Below are 14,893 nucleotides of genomic sequence, written 5' to 3'. Positions count from 1 at the left end.
GTTTTTCCTTTTTTCTTCCTTTTTTTTCCTTCCGTCTCCCCTTTGGGCATGGAATAATCACATGGGCATATAGCAGAATTTGATAATTAATATGCCCTGTCATGTGGAGTCATAAGAGCTCTGTGCCAACATGAGACATTATACCACCTAAAAATGTTTCAATTCAAGTATATGCTTCAAATATGCAACCTGGCATGCTTCAGAAAGAGTAACCAGTTTTTCTTGACTCTTGCAATGGCTGCCTTTCTTGAATAAGTGCCATACAGCTCCATCCCTCCAAAGGGTATCTTAGCTATGTTTTACAGTGAGTGTAAATGTTATAGAGAAATGTCATGACTTCTCCATTTTCATACAGAAACCAATAGTGAAACCTGTTCGACATTCTGAATGTCAACAGGTTGCTTTTCCTTGTAATAGGCCAGTATTCAATTTCAAGTGATGCTTCCCTCTCCCTGTTTTCCAGGCAGAAACGCAGCATGGGATTGACCCTGGCAGAAGGAGAGCTAACCAAGCTGGACGCAGAAAGACTTCGTGACCGGAATGCAGTGGAGAAGGAAAGAGCATGTGCAGAACAGATTATTGCTAAAATTGAGGAAGTCTTGTGAGTAACAGCAAGTATAATTGGGGTGTGTCTGTGTGTAAAAAAAGGTTCTACCCTGAACCCAAAGACAGCAGAGCAAAGGAATTAGGAACTAGAAGCACTTTGACACCATTGTGTTTACATTGCTTCCCCTGTTTGCTGTCAACGTATGTTTGAGTGATGATAGCAGAAAGTAACCTAATAGTTAAGTCCATATATCTTTTCAAGAAGGCTGCTGTTCATATAGCAGAGGTAATGTTTCCATTGTCAGCTTTTTTTTTCAGCGCATTATTAGATCAGGGTCCTTTTTTGGGGGTTGTAGAAACCTATAGCTTCAGAACCCATTTTTTCTTTTAACGCGAGCAGAGTCCAATTTTCCCAGCTGAACCTTCATTTTTGTTTACTGTTTTTATTCCCACTCGAACACAACTGCTGATGCTCTGGGTGGATGTGGCTGGGGATTAATTGGCTTTTGAGTTTTGTTTTGAAATTCTTTCTTGTTTTTAGGATGACATCTCAGCCTTTGGAAGAAGACAAGAGGTAATGGAAGCTGTGTGGGCTTTGTGAAATAAGAACCCCGCTGCTGACGCTGTGTTCTGCTGAGCAGAACAAGGCAGCCCTCTGCTGGCTGCAGCCACAAACTTTTTCTAAATTCCCTGACATAATTTGAATTTAGAGCATCAGTCTCTTGCTCTCAGCCCCTTCTTATGCTGGTTTGTTGCCTTTGTTTCAGATCTGAAAAAGGTTACTGTCACTGAGAGTTCGTGTTTCTCTTGGGTTTTTTTTGTAGCTAACATTATTTTCTCTACATGCCTTGCCGCCTTCAGTTTGTATGTATGCAGATGTCTGGTAGCTTTTACTATAATCTCTACAGAAACCATACCTTTGACTGATACTTATTTTTACCATAACTATAATGTTATTTCAAATATGTATTTAGGATATAATTTTAGAACCTTCTGTGTAATTCTCAAAATGATATTTTCACCTCCTAGGCTGGTACATCTTTTATATACTCCATTTTTTATTTACAAGAGGACAAATTCTGTTCCTGGCTGAGTCTTTCCCATTGTCTGTGAAAGTTTCCTATCAAAAAAACAAAACCGAAAAGATGCCAAGTTCTTGTAGTTGAAAAATGGTTAATTTCTCAATAGAGCCTTTGCTTTTTTAATTTTCTTGGAAAAATGTATTTTCCCCAATACATTTCTCCTTAACCTCCAACTATTTTTTGTTTGTGTTTGTTTTTTTTTTTTTATTATTTTTGTATATACTTGGCAGTTCCACAATGCAGTATGTGATTCTTACTTACATGAAACACCTGGGAGTCAAAGTTAAAGAACCTCGTAACCTGGAGCAGAAGCGTGGCCGTATTGGTTTCTTGCCAAAGATCAAGGTAGTAGTGTTGTGGCCAGAGTGCATTTGTTTAGAGCTCCCAGCATGGGTGCTTTGTTAGAATTCAAAATCTAATTTTGCATGACACATTAGAAGTTGGTATGATTTTACAGTCTTCATTGCTGCATCGAGAGGAGCTGGGATTACTGAGCTGCGTAGAAAACTTAACAGTTGAAATTGGGTTCTACATATGTTTTCAGACACGTGGATTAGAAATGAGTTGTCTTTCTTTCTTTCTTTATCTGTATGCCTGAATTCTAACTGCCTGCTTTTCGCAGTTCCAACATTATTAAAACTTTGGGTGAGAAATGTTTCATATAATACAACCTTGAATCACATGAGGATCTCATTAAGGCTAATCAGGTTGTTGACCTGTATACTTTAGTTTTCATCTTGAGAAACTTGCCCAAAACCTCATGTTTGTTGATGCAGTAAAGCTACTCTTCTTGCCACCCACACTTTCCCAGTTATATAATGAATTTTTCCACCAACACTCCATCTTTGTGGGTGTATTCAGTTGTCTCCCACAGTATGGGGGTGTATCTGGTCACAGTAGCTATTTATTTTCATCAGCATTTCAACTTCCTTTGAAATGTTAAGACCCATCAACAAGCAGTTCTCCCATGACAGTGCAAAAAGGTTAGATCAAGCATTCGCAGCCTTTCTGAAGTGGTAGGATAAGTTGTATTTCTCCCAGATTAGAGTCTGTATGCTTGTGGAGGTTTGGAGTCACACGATGTTATGCCTTAGAGAAACAGGGTGCTGTGGGTCACTGTGACTTGGTCTCTTACCCTAGGGATCTGTTCAGATGCTGTGCCTCCTTGCCGTTAACCCTGTTATTACACACCACTGATAGTCTGTCTGTAGGCTGTGTTTGCCTCTGATGCTGCAGGTTGTTGACCTGTCAATAACTTGTTCAAAATAAAATCCTTTTGTACCAAGCTCCTGTAGTTTTAAAGAATTAGTCAGTATCTCAGTAAATAACTGAATTTGAAGAAATGTGATCTGTTTGCTTTGCTTTTTTTTTTTTTGTTATATGTTAACTGCAGCAAAGTATCAAGAAAGAGAAAGAAGGAGAGGAAAAAGGAAAGAGAAGAGGCTTTCCTAACATTCTGGGCCCACCAAGGAGACCGAGTCGACACGATAGCAGTGCAAGTATGTCAGACAAGGAAATGTATGTTCCCTAACTATTAGTCTGAAAGTCAGATAAAGTCTCTGCTGTCTTATAAAAATCTGTGCTAAGAAGATTTAGTAAACTTTTTGTTTTTAAAAAATGTTTTTGAAGATACATAAACCTTGTTTTGCCCTGAAATGCTTCCTCTCTCCGTTGCTGAAAACCGGTAAATGCTCTTTCAGCAATGTAACAGCTCTGTGTTTGTTTAGTTGGCAGAGCCATGGAGATGCAGAAGCCCCGCCATCCCAAGCACTTGCCTACAGCGTCTTCTGTTAGCCCAGAGCCATCAGACTCTGGCAAGATGCGCCAGAGTGGGTCCTCCAGTGACGGAGCAGATGCACCATACCCACCTGTCAACCCAATGTCTCCTTTGGCAATGGGTCCTTTTTCCTCTCCAGAGGGGAGCAAGGACAGTGACACAGGTAGGATAATACAAGCAAGGAGGAATGATTAAAGACAGTGAATGGGATGGGCAAAGCTCTGATGCAACAAACTTAACAAATTGGGAAATGTTTTTATGTCATTAGACATGGTCTTCCTTGCCTTAGTCATCTTTTCTGACTTATTCTCTGGTTCAAATTAGGAAATCTTATCATGGCCAGAAATTGTTGTTAGGCAGGTTCTATCAGTGTGGCATCGGAGCAGGAAAAAAGCCAGTCTCAGGTGCCTGCTTTTGTAAGCACAAGTCAGTGTCATCTAGAAAGATTTGTCACTGAGATTTTTCTTGCCCAACTAGGAATTCAGTTCCTCTAGTTCTAAGCTGAAATGAGGCGGTGCATCAAGAAGCTGTGAAGAGGCCGTGAAGTTCTTTGATGTACTCTAATTTGGTACAGTTCTTGGTATTTCATACTTGTTCTGTGTTTAGGTTTGAAGCAGACTGGAGAAGCTCCACCTGCTAATGACTGTATGGATGGCACACCCCGCACACCTAATAACACCTTCGAATTCCCATCTCCTTTGGAAAACTTGCAGGAGGAGGAGGGAGAATCAGAGAGGTAACTAGGGAGCCCTGGTTGCTTGAGCCTTGGAAGAGCCTCCATGGGACAGTGGCTGTGGGAGCTTAGTCCATAAAAAGTGACATCATTTGTGTTAAATATTATTGGTAGAAGTAGGAAATGTTCTGTGCCTGCTGCTGCGGTAGTATCAGAAAACTGTAGATCAGGAGGGTGAGGCTGACAGATGGACAAATGTTCTAGCATGGAGGTGAGGCCTTTGGTCTGGAGTTGTGTGATGTCTGGGTGGGGTGAAATTCTTGCATAAGCTTCCCTAATAATTTATTTCATTCCTTGCAGAATGGTTGACATGGGAACACCAAAGCCTTTTCGCAAGTGAGTATGCTTGTAAATGTTCGAATGTCACTGAATTTGTTTAGATTTTAACAAGTTATGAAGTAGAATGTGGTGATGTTCATAGTTCTGAGCTGGTACAATTGTCTGCATGATCTTTCCTTTTCTTAAATAAATACATGAAATGAGACACGGGCGTCTGTATATGGGACAAGTGGAGTAAATCGTATGCAGATAAGCCCTTTGATCTGTGAGTGAAATATGGTATATGGTGATTGTTGTACCTACTGATTCAAATTGATGGGTTAGGGAGTTGAGATTTCCACACGTTTTCCTCTTTTTTTTTTTTTTTTTTTTTTTTTTTTTTAATATAAAATCTGTGTATTGCTGTTAGGTCCATATCTGCCGATAGATTGAGGGAATAAATTGTAACCTGCCCTCTCACCGCTTGGTATTTGACTTCAAGCAAATTATTTTATCTGTATCATTAAAAGGAGGATTATAGAAGTACTGTAAGAACAGATATTCACTCTTAGTTGTTCTGTAAAGGGCAAAATTAGAAAATGTGCCTATAGGTTCAGACATCTAACAGCCTTCAGTTGTTAGGGAGAGCATATTCGTAATGCTTTACAACTGATACATGTACTTAGTAAAAAAAAATAATAATAATCGTTCTTACTTCCCATTTTAGGCATGGATTTAAGGATCTGACCTGTTTTTTTTATGTTAGGATGGACAGTGTTGGCTTCGCAGATGTACAGAGTGAGGATGAGCTGTATGATTTTGACATGGACATGGACCCTCCCAACTGGCAGCAACTCGTGAGCCGAGAAGTGTTGATGGGGCTGAAACCGTACGAAATCAAGCGCCAAGAAGTGATTAATGGTGAGATGGGTATTTTTTCCTAGCTCACCAAGCACAAAGTTGAAACCTATCCTGTGAAACTCTGAAGTTCTTAAAATTCCATACCCTCTCTGTCTTCATTAATCTGCTTGAAGTAGTGGCCATCTAAGTCTTCTGGTTTGCAGAGCTCGTGTGTTGTGAAACTTGTACTTGTTACTGAAAAGTATCCTGCGGTGAAACTAATCCAGTCCTTGGAGAAGAAATAAACAATATTAGGTGGTTTGACACTGAAAGGCCAGTTTGCAATATCATGTGCCATAAAAGAAGGCAAGAGGCGCTGTCTAGGCTGTTGGAAAGCACATGATGCAAATGGAAAGCTACTACCAAACTTCATCTTCAAAGCTTCATCTCAATTTCAGATCTTGCAATCCTGCAGAACTCTATGTGGCTATAAGAGCTGCTGAGAGCTCTCTGAGTCATGAATCAGTTAGTGTTTCTGTTCTTTCAAACATGGAAGTATAGCAGAGCATGGCTCCATTCCGGAGCAAGCTGGAATATGGGCCAGCAAGGGAGGTGTCGGTAAGGGAGACTTTTTGTAAGTTCATACTTCTGCTTCTGTTTGCTTCACATTTGAATCCACGTTGCCACACCTCTTTAAGAAGGTGGTTACAATCCTGTTTCCCCCTCTTCCTTCAGAATTGTTTTACACTGAGAGAGCTCATGTCCGCACGCTGAAGGTTCTGCATAACGTCTTCTACCAGCGTGTCACCCGTGAAGGGATCTTGAACTCCAGTGACAAACGGAAAATCTTTTCAAATCTGGAGGATATCCTTGGGCTTCATGGTAAGAGCAGCTGAGGTGCCTTTCAACTTTGTAGTTGCAGCTGGAATTCTGGGTGTGTGTATGTGTGTGTATATATATATATTTTCCTGAAAAATTTAAGCAAGTGACCCAGAAACAACAGGGAACTTTGTAAAATGCTTCAGATGAACAAGGATACTTCAGCTGTTCTTCCTTTTTGCACGTTTTTTCTATTTCTGATTTACAAAGATAATTTCATAAGGAATGCATGTGTTCAGTGTTTCAGGTACTTGCTTTTTCTTATCTGTGTACACAGACTCTCTTCTGCTGATTCATGCTTTGATAAAAGGAGCAATGCTTTGACGAATGGTTTCAATGGGTCAGTGTTCAAAATGTTACAACTGTTTAAGAGAATATGAAAACAAATTTGGAAGGATTGATGGCTTGCAGGTGGTTTTGAAGGGCAGCCCTTCCTAATTGTTTAGGAAAGAACTGTTCATAATTAGAATTTCAGTTCTGCCGCTGAGTAACCACTTGTATAATTTTATGCAGGTGGCTTAAATTGCGTTCTACATTATTCCTATATTTTTAAAAGGGCAGTGATATTGAGCCTCAGGAAAGGTAAGGCTGGAAAGGTTCTTAGTGGACATTTGAAGAGAGGTGAGACAGAAGTGCAAAGGAGTTATATAATGTTTTCTTAGATATTCTGCTAAATGTATTAGGTTGCAGGATGTATTTAACGGAAATTACTGCAAATCTAGTCTTTTCCTAGGTAGTTTTTATTTTAAAATCAATGATTAAAACAATTTGAGCAGCATTAATAAAATTTACTTTTTTTTTTTTAAGTTGTATTGAACGATCAGATGAAAGCTGTCCGAAAACGGAACGAGACTTCTGTTATTGGCCAAATTGGGGAAGACTTGCTTTCCTGGGTAAAATCCTTTTTTGCTTCCTTGTGCTTGAAAATAACATTTCATAGAATGACAGAGCCAGAGGTTAGTGAAGGTAATTCCCAGCTAATGGGAACTGAAGGTCTGAAGAGCTGTCATTTCTGTGGAGCCAACATAGAGCTACAGAATGAAGGTTGAAGGAAAGCAGGAAGAATTCATAGGATTTTTCATTTGGCTAGAGATAAGAGTAATTTAAAGAAGAAAAAATAATTTCCTTATGATGTGTGGGTAGAGCAGAAAGGTAGTTTTGCAGACATAAAGCTAAGAATTAGATTTTGAAAAAGCTGATAGCACAGTTTATTTCAGTAACACTGAAATACAAGTCTTGCGTTGCCTGTGGTGCAGTTAAAAATAGATTAAAATACTGGTTTCCAATCCTAGAATTTACATAGCTGGACCTTTTCAAATTTATAACACTGTTGCAGGCTTCCTTTCTGAGATCCAAATGACAGGAGCAGGAGTGACATAGATTCTTTGAAAAAGGAGATTCCCAAGAGAGAACTTACCAGTTTGTTTTCAAGACTACTTAATTTAGGATTGAAGATTGATCTGCCTAATTCTTTTCAGCTCTGCATAGGTCTCTTCTGGTGTTTTTTTAATATCCCACTGTTTGTCTAGTATTCCAGAAAAAAAAAGAAGGAAAACAAAAGTCAGGTGTGGCTGGTAAAGAAACACCTCCAACCCTTTCAGTTTTCCTGTGTATTATGAAAAAGTGAGAAAATACTTGCTAGAGCAAGCTAGAGTTCAAGCTAATTGTTATATGCCCTTGTGTAGTATTTTGGCTAAGTGACTGAAACAAAAACCCACGGGATCTCATTCTCTGGAGTGAGTATTTCAGGAGTTACTACACTGCATCTCAGACTGGGTAGCAGGAATGGGAAGAGTTGCAGTAAGAGGTTAACCATCTGTCATTTCAAGTACATTTCTCAGCTCTGCTCATGGCTATCATTTCCCCTAACTGTGTTTCTGTAATACTTTTGTTTAGGAAATAAGATGTCATGTTAATATTCTGGTTTTAAGCATGGGTGTCCCTGAGAAACAAGATGACTCTTGGCTTTGCTGACTAGCAGTCTGGTAGATAATGCCTTGTCGTGCATCTGAGTGCAGTTTTTTCTGCTTTCCTTGTGGCTGCTAGTGGAGACATGGCACTGTATTCTCCCTCTGAATCAGTAGTGCATCTGTGGAAAAGACTGGATGTGCTACGGCTGGAGACAGGAGAGCTGCAGAGTTTGAGATGCAAAGGGTTCCTCAGTAGATCGGGAAGACAAGACCTTAAGAACAGGATGGAAATTACTTCTCATATACTGCCAGTAATTCCCTTCTTCCCTGGCAAGACCAGTTCTGCTATGTGGCTATATGTTGAAAGTGGCACATGCTGAACTTGAGTCTGTCTAAATGTGGCTTTCTTGTCTTTCTGGCACAGTTTAGTGGACCAGCAGAGGAGAGGCTGAAACATGCAACTGCCACTTTCTGCAGTAACCAGCCCTTTGCTCTAGAGGTCATCAAGTCACGCCAAAAGAAGGACTCTCGCTTCCAGACTTTTGTGCAGGTGAATTTTATGCAGAGGTTTGAGTTGCCTGAGGATGTGGCTTGTGGCCAGCACAGCATAATGAATGCTTGTAGATAAAGTTACTATAATTAATGACATCATGTCTAACGTTGTCTTCAGATTGGGATCAGTTCCAATACTGTATTTATCTCTACTAATCATTTCTGGAGGGAGGAGCCTTTAGTTCTGGGGAACACAGAATGTCCTGATAGAATGCAGGAAAGCACGCGCTGTCCCAGGCAGGAGGTGACACTTCACTTGAGGTGGCTGTTTCCCAAGGATGAGTCCTTCTGTGGGGAAAACTGCTTATAGTAGTGCAATTTTGATGCATTCCACGGGCAGAAGACAGATGATATATACCTATCCTGCCTGCCAGGAAAGGGGCTTGAATACATTTGGCAGTTGGAGGAGAGAACATTATCTTCATTACCACAGACTGAGAAGAATTCTAGTAATACAAGGGTTGAGGTTATATTGAAAAATGTACTGTAGGTTTGCTGTAGTGTGAAAGTCTAAACTGATGTCTTCCCTGCATGGCAGTGACTGAGATTGATTTGAGATGGTACCAGGCCTGTGTGAAGTAATGAGGGAAGGAAGCCGCTGCTTTTGTGATGAGCCTTTCCTATACGTAATTGCAAAGGGAGAGGGGATGTGTTGTCTGAATGATAGATCCTGGCATTTCTTGTCTTGTATTTAATTACTGGAAAGTGAAGTAATAGGCGTTTACGTGATGTATAGATGTTACACATTCAGGTAATTATAGTCTTAATAAAAATGACAAATGTAGATATTGTGCTGTTTAAATTTAGGATGCTGAGAGTAATCCACTGTGTCGCCGGTTGCAGCTGAAGGATATCATTCCCACAGAGATGCAGAGGTTGACAAAGTACCCCCTTCTGCTGGATAACATTGCTAAGTACACAGGTAAAGCCTTTCCACCAAGGTTTGTGCATGCATCTCGGCAGGTTGTCTAGACAAATGCGATTTCAAGGCGTATGTTGAAGAACAGTTCAATTGTATGGATCACTGTCACTTTTCACTGTGACCTCGCTGCTGCCTCCCACACAGGGGAGGGCAGGTTAAAAAAAATAATAAAATCCAGTCGTTGTTTCTACGTTAAATTCATTTTCCTTCTTTGTACAAAAAATAGAAAAAAGATAAATCCAATGTGAAATAAGCGAATAACAGTCTGCATTGGGTTGTAGTGTGTGTAGAGTGCAGTATAATAAATTAAACGTAGTTTTAAAAAGCTCAGGGGGGAGCGCTGAAGTTTTGAAGATAAACCAAACCACTCTGCTTATGAAAGTTACTGGCAAAACAACTCGATTTGCTATTAGTTTTTGAAGAAGGAAACCAGGAATTCCTGACTGTCTCCTCTCCACCCTCCAGTTCCTAGCCAGTTTCTTAGTTTTATGCTGATGGTTACTGTTATTTACGGCTTGTAATGATTATGACAGCCAAACAGAAGTGAAGAGAATGTTTTCTGTGCACCCTTTATATTTCTGATTGTATACGAGTATGTGATAATGTCAATAGCTGAACTTACATTCAGAAGGCATAGAAGCAGAATAAAAAGAGCAGGTATCATGTAACTCTTCCTTGTTACGTGCTCTTAGCAACCACATCTTTAGGAACTTACTGAAAGGCAAGTTGCATTTGTGCTATTGTTTTGAATAGTCATTAGCATACCTTGTTCTTTCTGTGATTTTCTAGATATATTTAACTCACTTCTGTAATCTTGAAGAAGGAAATAACTAGAAAGCATGCAATCACTAAAGATGATACTCTGTTTCAATAAAGTGGTTTTCAATAATAAATATACTCTGATAAACCTTTTTTTCTTGAATTCAGGGCATTAAGATAGCTAAATCAAACTAGTAAGAGACAACGCATTTAAATGAATTCCAATTTCCATGTAGATATATTTGAGAGAGGAAAAAAAAGATCTTCACTAACAGAAATCCCTAATTGTCCGTTACGAACATAAAAATGTGAACAATGAAGAATCTAATAAAAACCTATCAAGTTATTCCGTTGGTTAAACAAGCTTGGATAGACATAGGGCATACTTCTAGGCAAGGAAGAAGAAAAGGAAGATTATAGAATCTAAGCAAAGAACATGTAGTGTTAAAGCTTATGGCAAATCAACATGTTTCTTCAAGAGACCACAAATCAGGTAATACAGAACAAATTGATTTTATTTTTTTTTAATGTCAAGGTTTTCTTGTTACTGAGTAAGGGTGTTTGGTTTTGGTTTTTTGGGTGGTGGTTTGGGTTTTTTTTTGCTTTGGTTTGTTTTTAAAATCAGTCCTCAGTTACTAGTTCAAAATTGCCAGTATCTTTGAAAATGGTCAGAATGCAGTCTGACCTACACCCCGAAAGTCTGATATAAAAAAAGCTTCATAAAAAAAAAAAAAAGGATGTTCTTGACATAATGTAAATGAAGAACAACTTGGAAAGAAATATTTCCCTACACAATAGACACCAATAGAATCTTAATGAAGCCTTCTTTCCTCATCTGTTGCGTCTCTAAAGCACTACAGAATGTTTTTATGTTCTTGCAGAGGGTGGAGTTTAGCTAGGATGTGTTACACTGGCAGATATTTCCAGCATAACAGGCGAAAATATGATTAATAATACCACAAGATGCCTTTTCAGGTTTACTAGCAGTACCTGCTGTAGTGTAATTTCATTACTCATAAAAAAATATACTGCATTTACAAGTTCACTCTAATCATAATTAGGAAGCATGTGATACTCCATTATCCTTGATGTACTTGTTTATTTGCCTGTTTACTAGATTCTTAATGTGGCTTGCGGTAGTGAGAATTGATGGGGTTCACCTGTGTGTCTCTCTGTGTATGATCAAGTGACATTGGCTGGAAAGATAACTTGTTTGCTCTTGCTGTAATGGAAGACTGTTTTTTATAATCAGGCTGCATGAATGTAGCCAGAGATACTTCTTTCCTAAGCTGTTAAAATAAATACAGGTTATCTGGGTGCAAAAAGTTATTATGTAACGCATTTTTAAATATATTTTGCATTATTTTTCTTTATCTGTTTCTCTCTCTTCCAAATTATATAAATAAGAGGATTGGTAGAAATACAGAAGAAAGTAGTCAGTTGCCAAATCCTGGGACTTTGGCTAGCTGGCTGTGTGCGATTTTAAATATGTACCCCAAAACTGTCTTTGTACCACAGTGGAGTCTTAGTAAATTTTTTAGATTTCTCAGAATACTTCTCAGATTGATGCTTGTGGAGTAAATAGTTGTCACAAGCCCCTCACAAAAGGAACAGTAAGAAGTGCTGTGTTGTGCATGTTGATCATCAGAGGCTGGTGTCCTGTGCAGGGCAGAATGAATTATCTCCTGTCACAGATGTATGGTTGTCATTTCACCTTTGAAATGCAGCACTTTTGTTGATAGGCTATTCTGTTTTTAAGTTCTCTTTCTCAAATTCGAGGACAGCAAACTGCACTAGATCTCTGACTTTTTCACTCTTTATTGGAAAACATTACATTTCCCTTTTTTTCTTGCAGAGCTGCCTGAAGAGAAAGAAAAAGTGAAGAAAGCAGCGGATCATTGTCGTCAGATCCTTAACCATGTGAACCAGGCTGTCAAAGAGTCTGAGAATAAGCAGGTAGGAGGTGAATGGAGTTAGCGTCAAAAGTTGAGGAGAAGGGGGTTGAAGGGCAGCAAGCTGTTTTAAGACACCTAGGGTCTATGTACTAGTGTTTTGATGTTGTGCTTAAAGATGATTTGTGGCATGAAATATTCCTGTGAGAGGAGGAATCCCGAGCATTTGGGAACGTGTGAAAGTATTTGTGACTGCCTACGCTCTGACACTAGTGACTTCTGCTAATCAAAGTGACTCCCTTCATTGCATTTTCTGCAGCATTTGGAAGATTATCAGCGTCGTCTCGACCTATCCTACCTGAAGCAGTCTGAGGATCCCATGATGGATGAGTTCAGGGTGAGTAACAGCAATAAAGCAATCTCTGTGTAAATCATGATAGCAGCCCTGGGTGTTCAGCTTACGGTTCTACTAAAGTCTTCTGATGTACCATCAAATGGTCTTTGGAGATGAATACCTCTGTACAAAAATTAAAACAATTGGTCTCAGAAATTTGAGTTTTTCTACCTTTCTGAAGATCTCTGTGGATGTAACAACTTGATTCTGCACATAGTAGTGTTGATGAAGCTTGTAACCTCTGTGGAACAAGTATTAATGGTCTGCAGGCTAACACAGTGTATCGCATAAAAGATATCCTGGTGGACAATAAGCCTTATTATGGATATATATCTCATGTGATTGCATGTCTTAGTTGTGCTTTTGGAACTGGAGAGGCCTGAGAGTCACGAGGTGTAGCAATGCAGTTGGCTTTGAAAGAAGAACTTGTACACAGATAGGAGATCCACAGGTATAGCCAAATAAAGTCTTAAGTCCAGGGCTAAAAGTACTGTGTTTCATCACCCCTGTAAATTCTTGCAGTTATGATAGTGAAGCTGGTTACTTGTTGTCAGCTGCTGTTAAATGGAATGGGCAACACCATATCCTTGGAGCAGGACTGACTTTATGAAATTTTCACATTTCAAGTGAATGATGCATGCCAATAGGCACTTGCAACTTGAAACATGTTTTTTCTTTCTCATATGTTCCAAATACGTGGCTGCTACACAAGGACCCTTCCCCCTTTGCTCCTGCATCTTTTCCTTGTGATTTGGTACTTTATCCCCAGTTCTTAATTTTTACCACTGTCTAAGCCTGTGTCTTGTATAGATTCTCTGTTATTTATCACTCTCCTACCTTCCCCAAAGTCAGCATGTATCTAAAAAATTCTTATGTGAAGACTTTTCTGTAAAACTGTGTCATGTATCCTTCCACAAATAAACTTGCAAGCATTTAGTTAGGAAATGAAGAACTTACTGGCAGTTATGAAATCTTACTGTCATTGATTGTAGTCTCTGAGACTTGGAAGGAATGACTTGTGAAAATTGTCACTTCTACTTGCCTGCAGATCTAAATGTCACAAGCACTGAAATGACTGAAGAATCCATTGACATTATAAAGTCCATCAGATCATTGGAATGATTTGTATATCATTTGTAGGCACACTTGACTTGCAAATTGAGTGCTGAAGCATTAACTAGTTTTAATACTAGAACTGGTGATTTCATACGGGATATTGGAAAAACTCCTCCTAGATATCAGGTGACATCGTACTGCCTTGGTAGCATGACTTAGTACGAAAATTCTCTACCCTGTGACCCCTGGCATCTGCAAAAGAGCAGTGGGAGAGGAAGAGTGATAACAATTACCCTTCACAAAATTCTGGTTTACAAGCATTACCCTACTTCTGCTCCACACTTCTCTTTCCAGACTGGGTTTAGCTGCTCATCTCCAAACTGGAGTGCCTATCCTAGCCTTCCCTCTGACATTCCCTTGCTTTACCATTACTTGTTTCCACCTAAATTTCATAGTGCAACTTTTTTTGCTTTCCCCTGGTGACAGAACTTGGATCTAACGAAGAGAAAAATGCTTCATGAAGGACCTCTAACTTGGAAGGTTAATCGTGACAAAACTATTGGTGAGTCCTGTTCCATCTACTGACTTAGCAAGCACACACAAACCCAACTGAGAAGGAGAGAAAGAGAAAGCATTTCTGCAGTTTGCAATTATGATTCTTACTGCCACCTATAATAATGCCTGTGTGTTTCTCAGAGCTGATTAAATTATTCTTGTCAATTCTGAAATGTGCTGGAGTATCATTAAGGCCATGCCGGGACACAGCAGTCAGTCATGAGATGATCCAATTCCATCTGTAGCATTCTGCTGTAGTTTTGATGAAGAAGATTTGCAAGCTTTGCCTAGAATGGCATAGCACTGATTACAGCCTCTGCATGAGTAATCAAAAATGCAGCCTTTTTATTTCTGCAGGGGAGTGATACAAAACTATGAATCTTTTAACTCATTCTGGGTTCTTTTGCACTCGATGCAGATCTCTACACTCTGCTTCTGGAGGACATTCTGGTGCTGTTGCAGAAACAAGATGATAAACTGGTACTGAAGTGCCACAGTAAAATCTTGGCATCGACAGCTGACAGTAAACACACCTTCAGTCCTATCATCAAATTGAACACTGTTCTGGTTCGTCAGGTGGCAACAGGTCAGTGTAACCAATTGAGAAAGCAAAAGAGGAAGCCAAAAACGAGCATTAGATCAGTTGAGGGTAGATTTTTTGTCTAGAGTTCCAGAGTAGAACATGGAAAAATGTGTAGGCTGAATTCTTGGTTGTCCAACATCTTGCTTTGTATGTAT

At 39.4% G+C, this 14,893-nt stretch overlaps 1 protein-coding gene across 2 annotated transcripts in view; it reads left to right on the top strand.

Annotated features, from left to right (window-relative positions):
* ARHGEF12 (Rho guanine nucleotide exchange factor 12) overlaps window positions 1–14,893 on the top strand; it is an 80,198-nt gene that overhangs the window by 52,862 nt on the left and 12,443 nt on the right. For both annotated transcript variants that reach the window (XM_037409848.1, XM_037409849.1), the window contains 16 exons: window positions 464–601; window positions 1,088–1,120; window positions 1,859–1,973; window positions 3,022–3,127; window positions 3,356–3,568; window positions 4,012–4,141; window positions 4,439–4,474; window positions 5,163–5,317; window positions 5,972–6,118; window positions 6,923–7,008; window positions 8,450–8,575; window positions 9,385–9,499; window positions 12,114–12,214; window positions 12,470–12,547; window positions 14,087–14,162; window positions 14,574–14,741. In XM_037409848.1, the coding sequence (XP_037265745.1) occupies window positions 464–601; window positions 1,088–1,120; window positions 1,859–1,973; window positions 3,022–3,127; window positions 3,356–3,568; window positions 4,012–4,141; window positions 4,439–4,474; window positions 5,163–5,317; window positions 5,972–6,118; window positions 6,923–7,008; window positions 8,450–8,575; window positions 9,385–9,499; window positions 12,114–12,214; window positions 12,470–12,547; window positions 14,087–14,162; window positions 14,574–14,741 (1,823 nt within the window). The remainder of the gene's footprint in view (window positions 1–463; window positions 602–1,087; window positions 1,121–1,858; window positions 1,974–3,021; window positions 3,128–3,355; window positions 3,569–4,011; window positions 4,142–4,438; window positions 4,475–5,162; window positions 5,318–5,971; window positions 6,119–6,922; window positions 7,009–8,449; window positions 8,576–9,384; window positions 9,500–12,113; window positions 12,215–12,469; window positions 12,548–14,086; window positions 14,163–14,573; window positions 14,742–14,893) is intronic.

This window comes from Falco rusticolus, chromosome 16 (genome assembly GCF_015220075.1).
Source record: "Falco rusticolus isolate bFalRus1 chromosome 16, bFalRus1.pri, whole genome shotgun sequence".
NCBI classification, from domain to species: Eukaryota; Metazoa; Chordata; class Aves; order Falconiformes; family Falconidae; genus Falco; species Falco rusticolus.
This window is presented reverse-complemented; position numbering and strand designations above follow the sequence as displayed.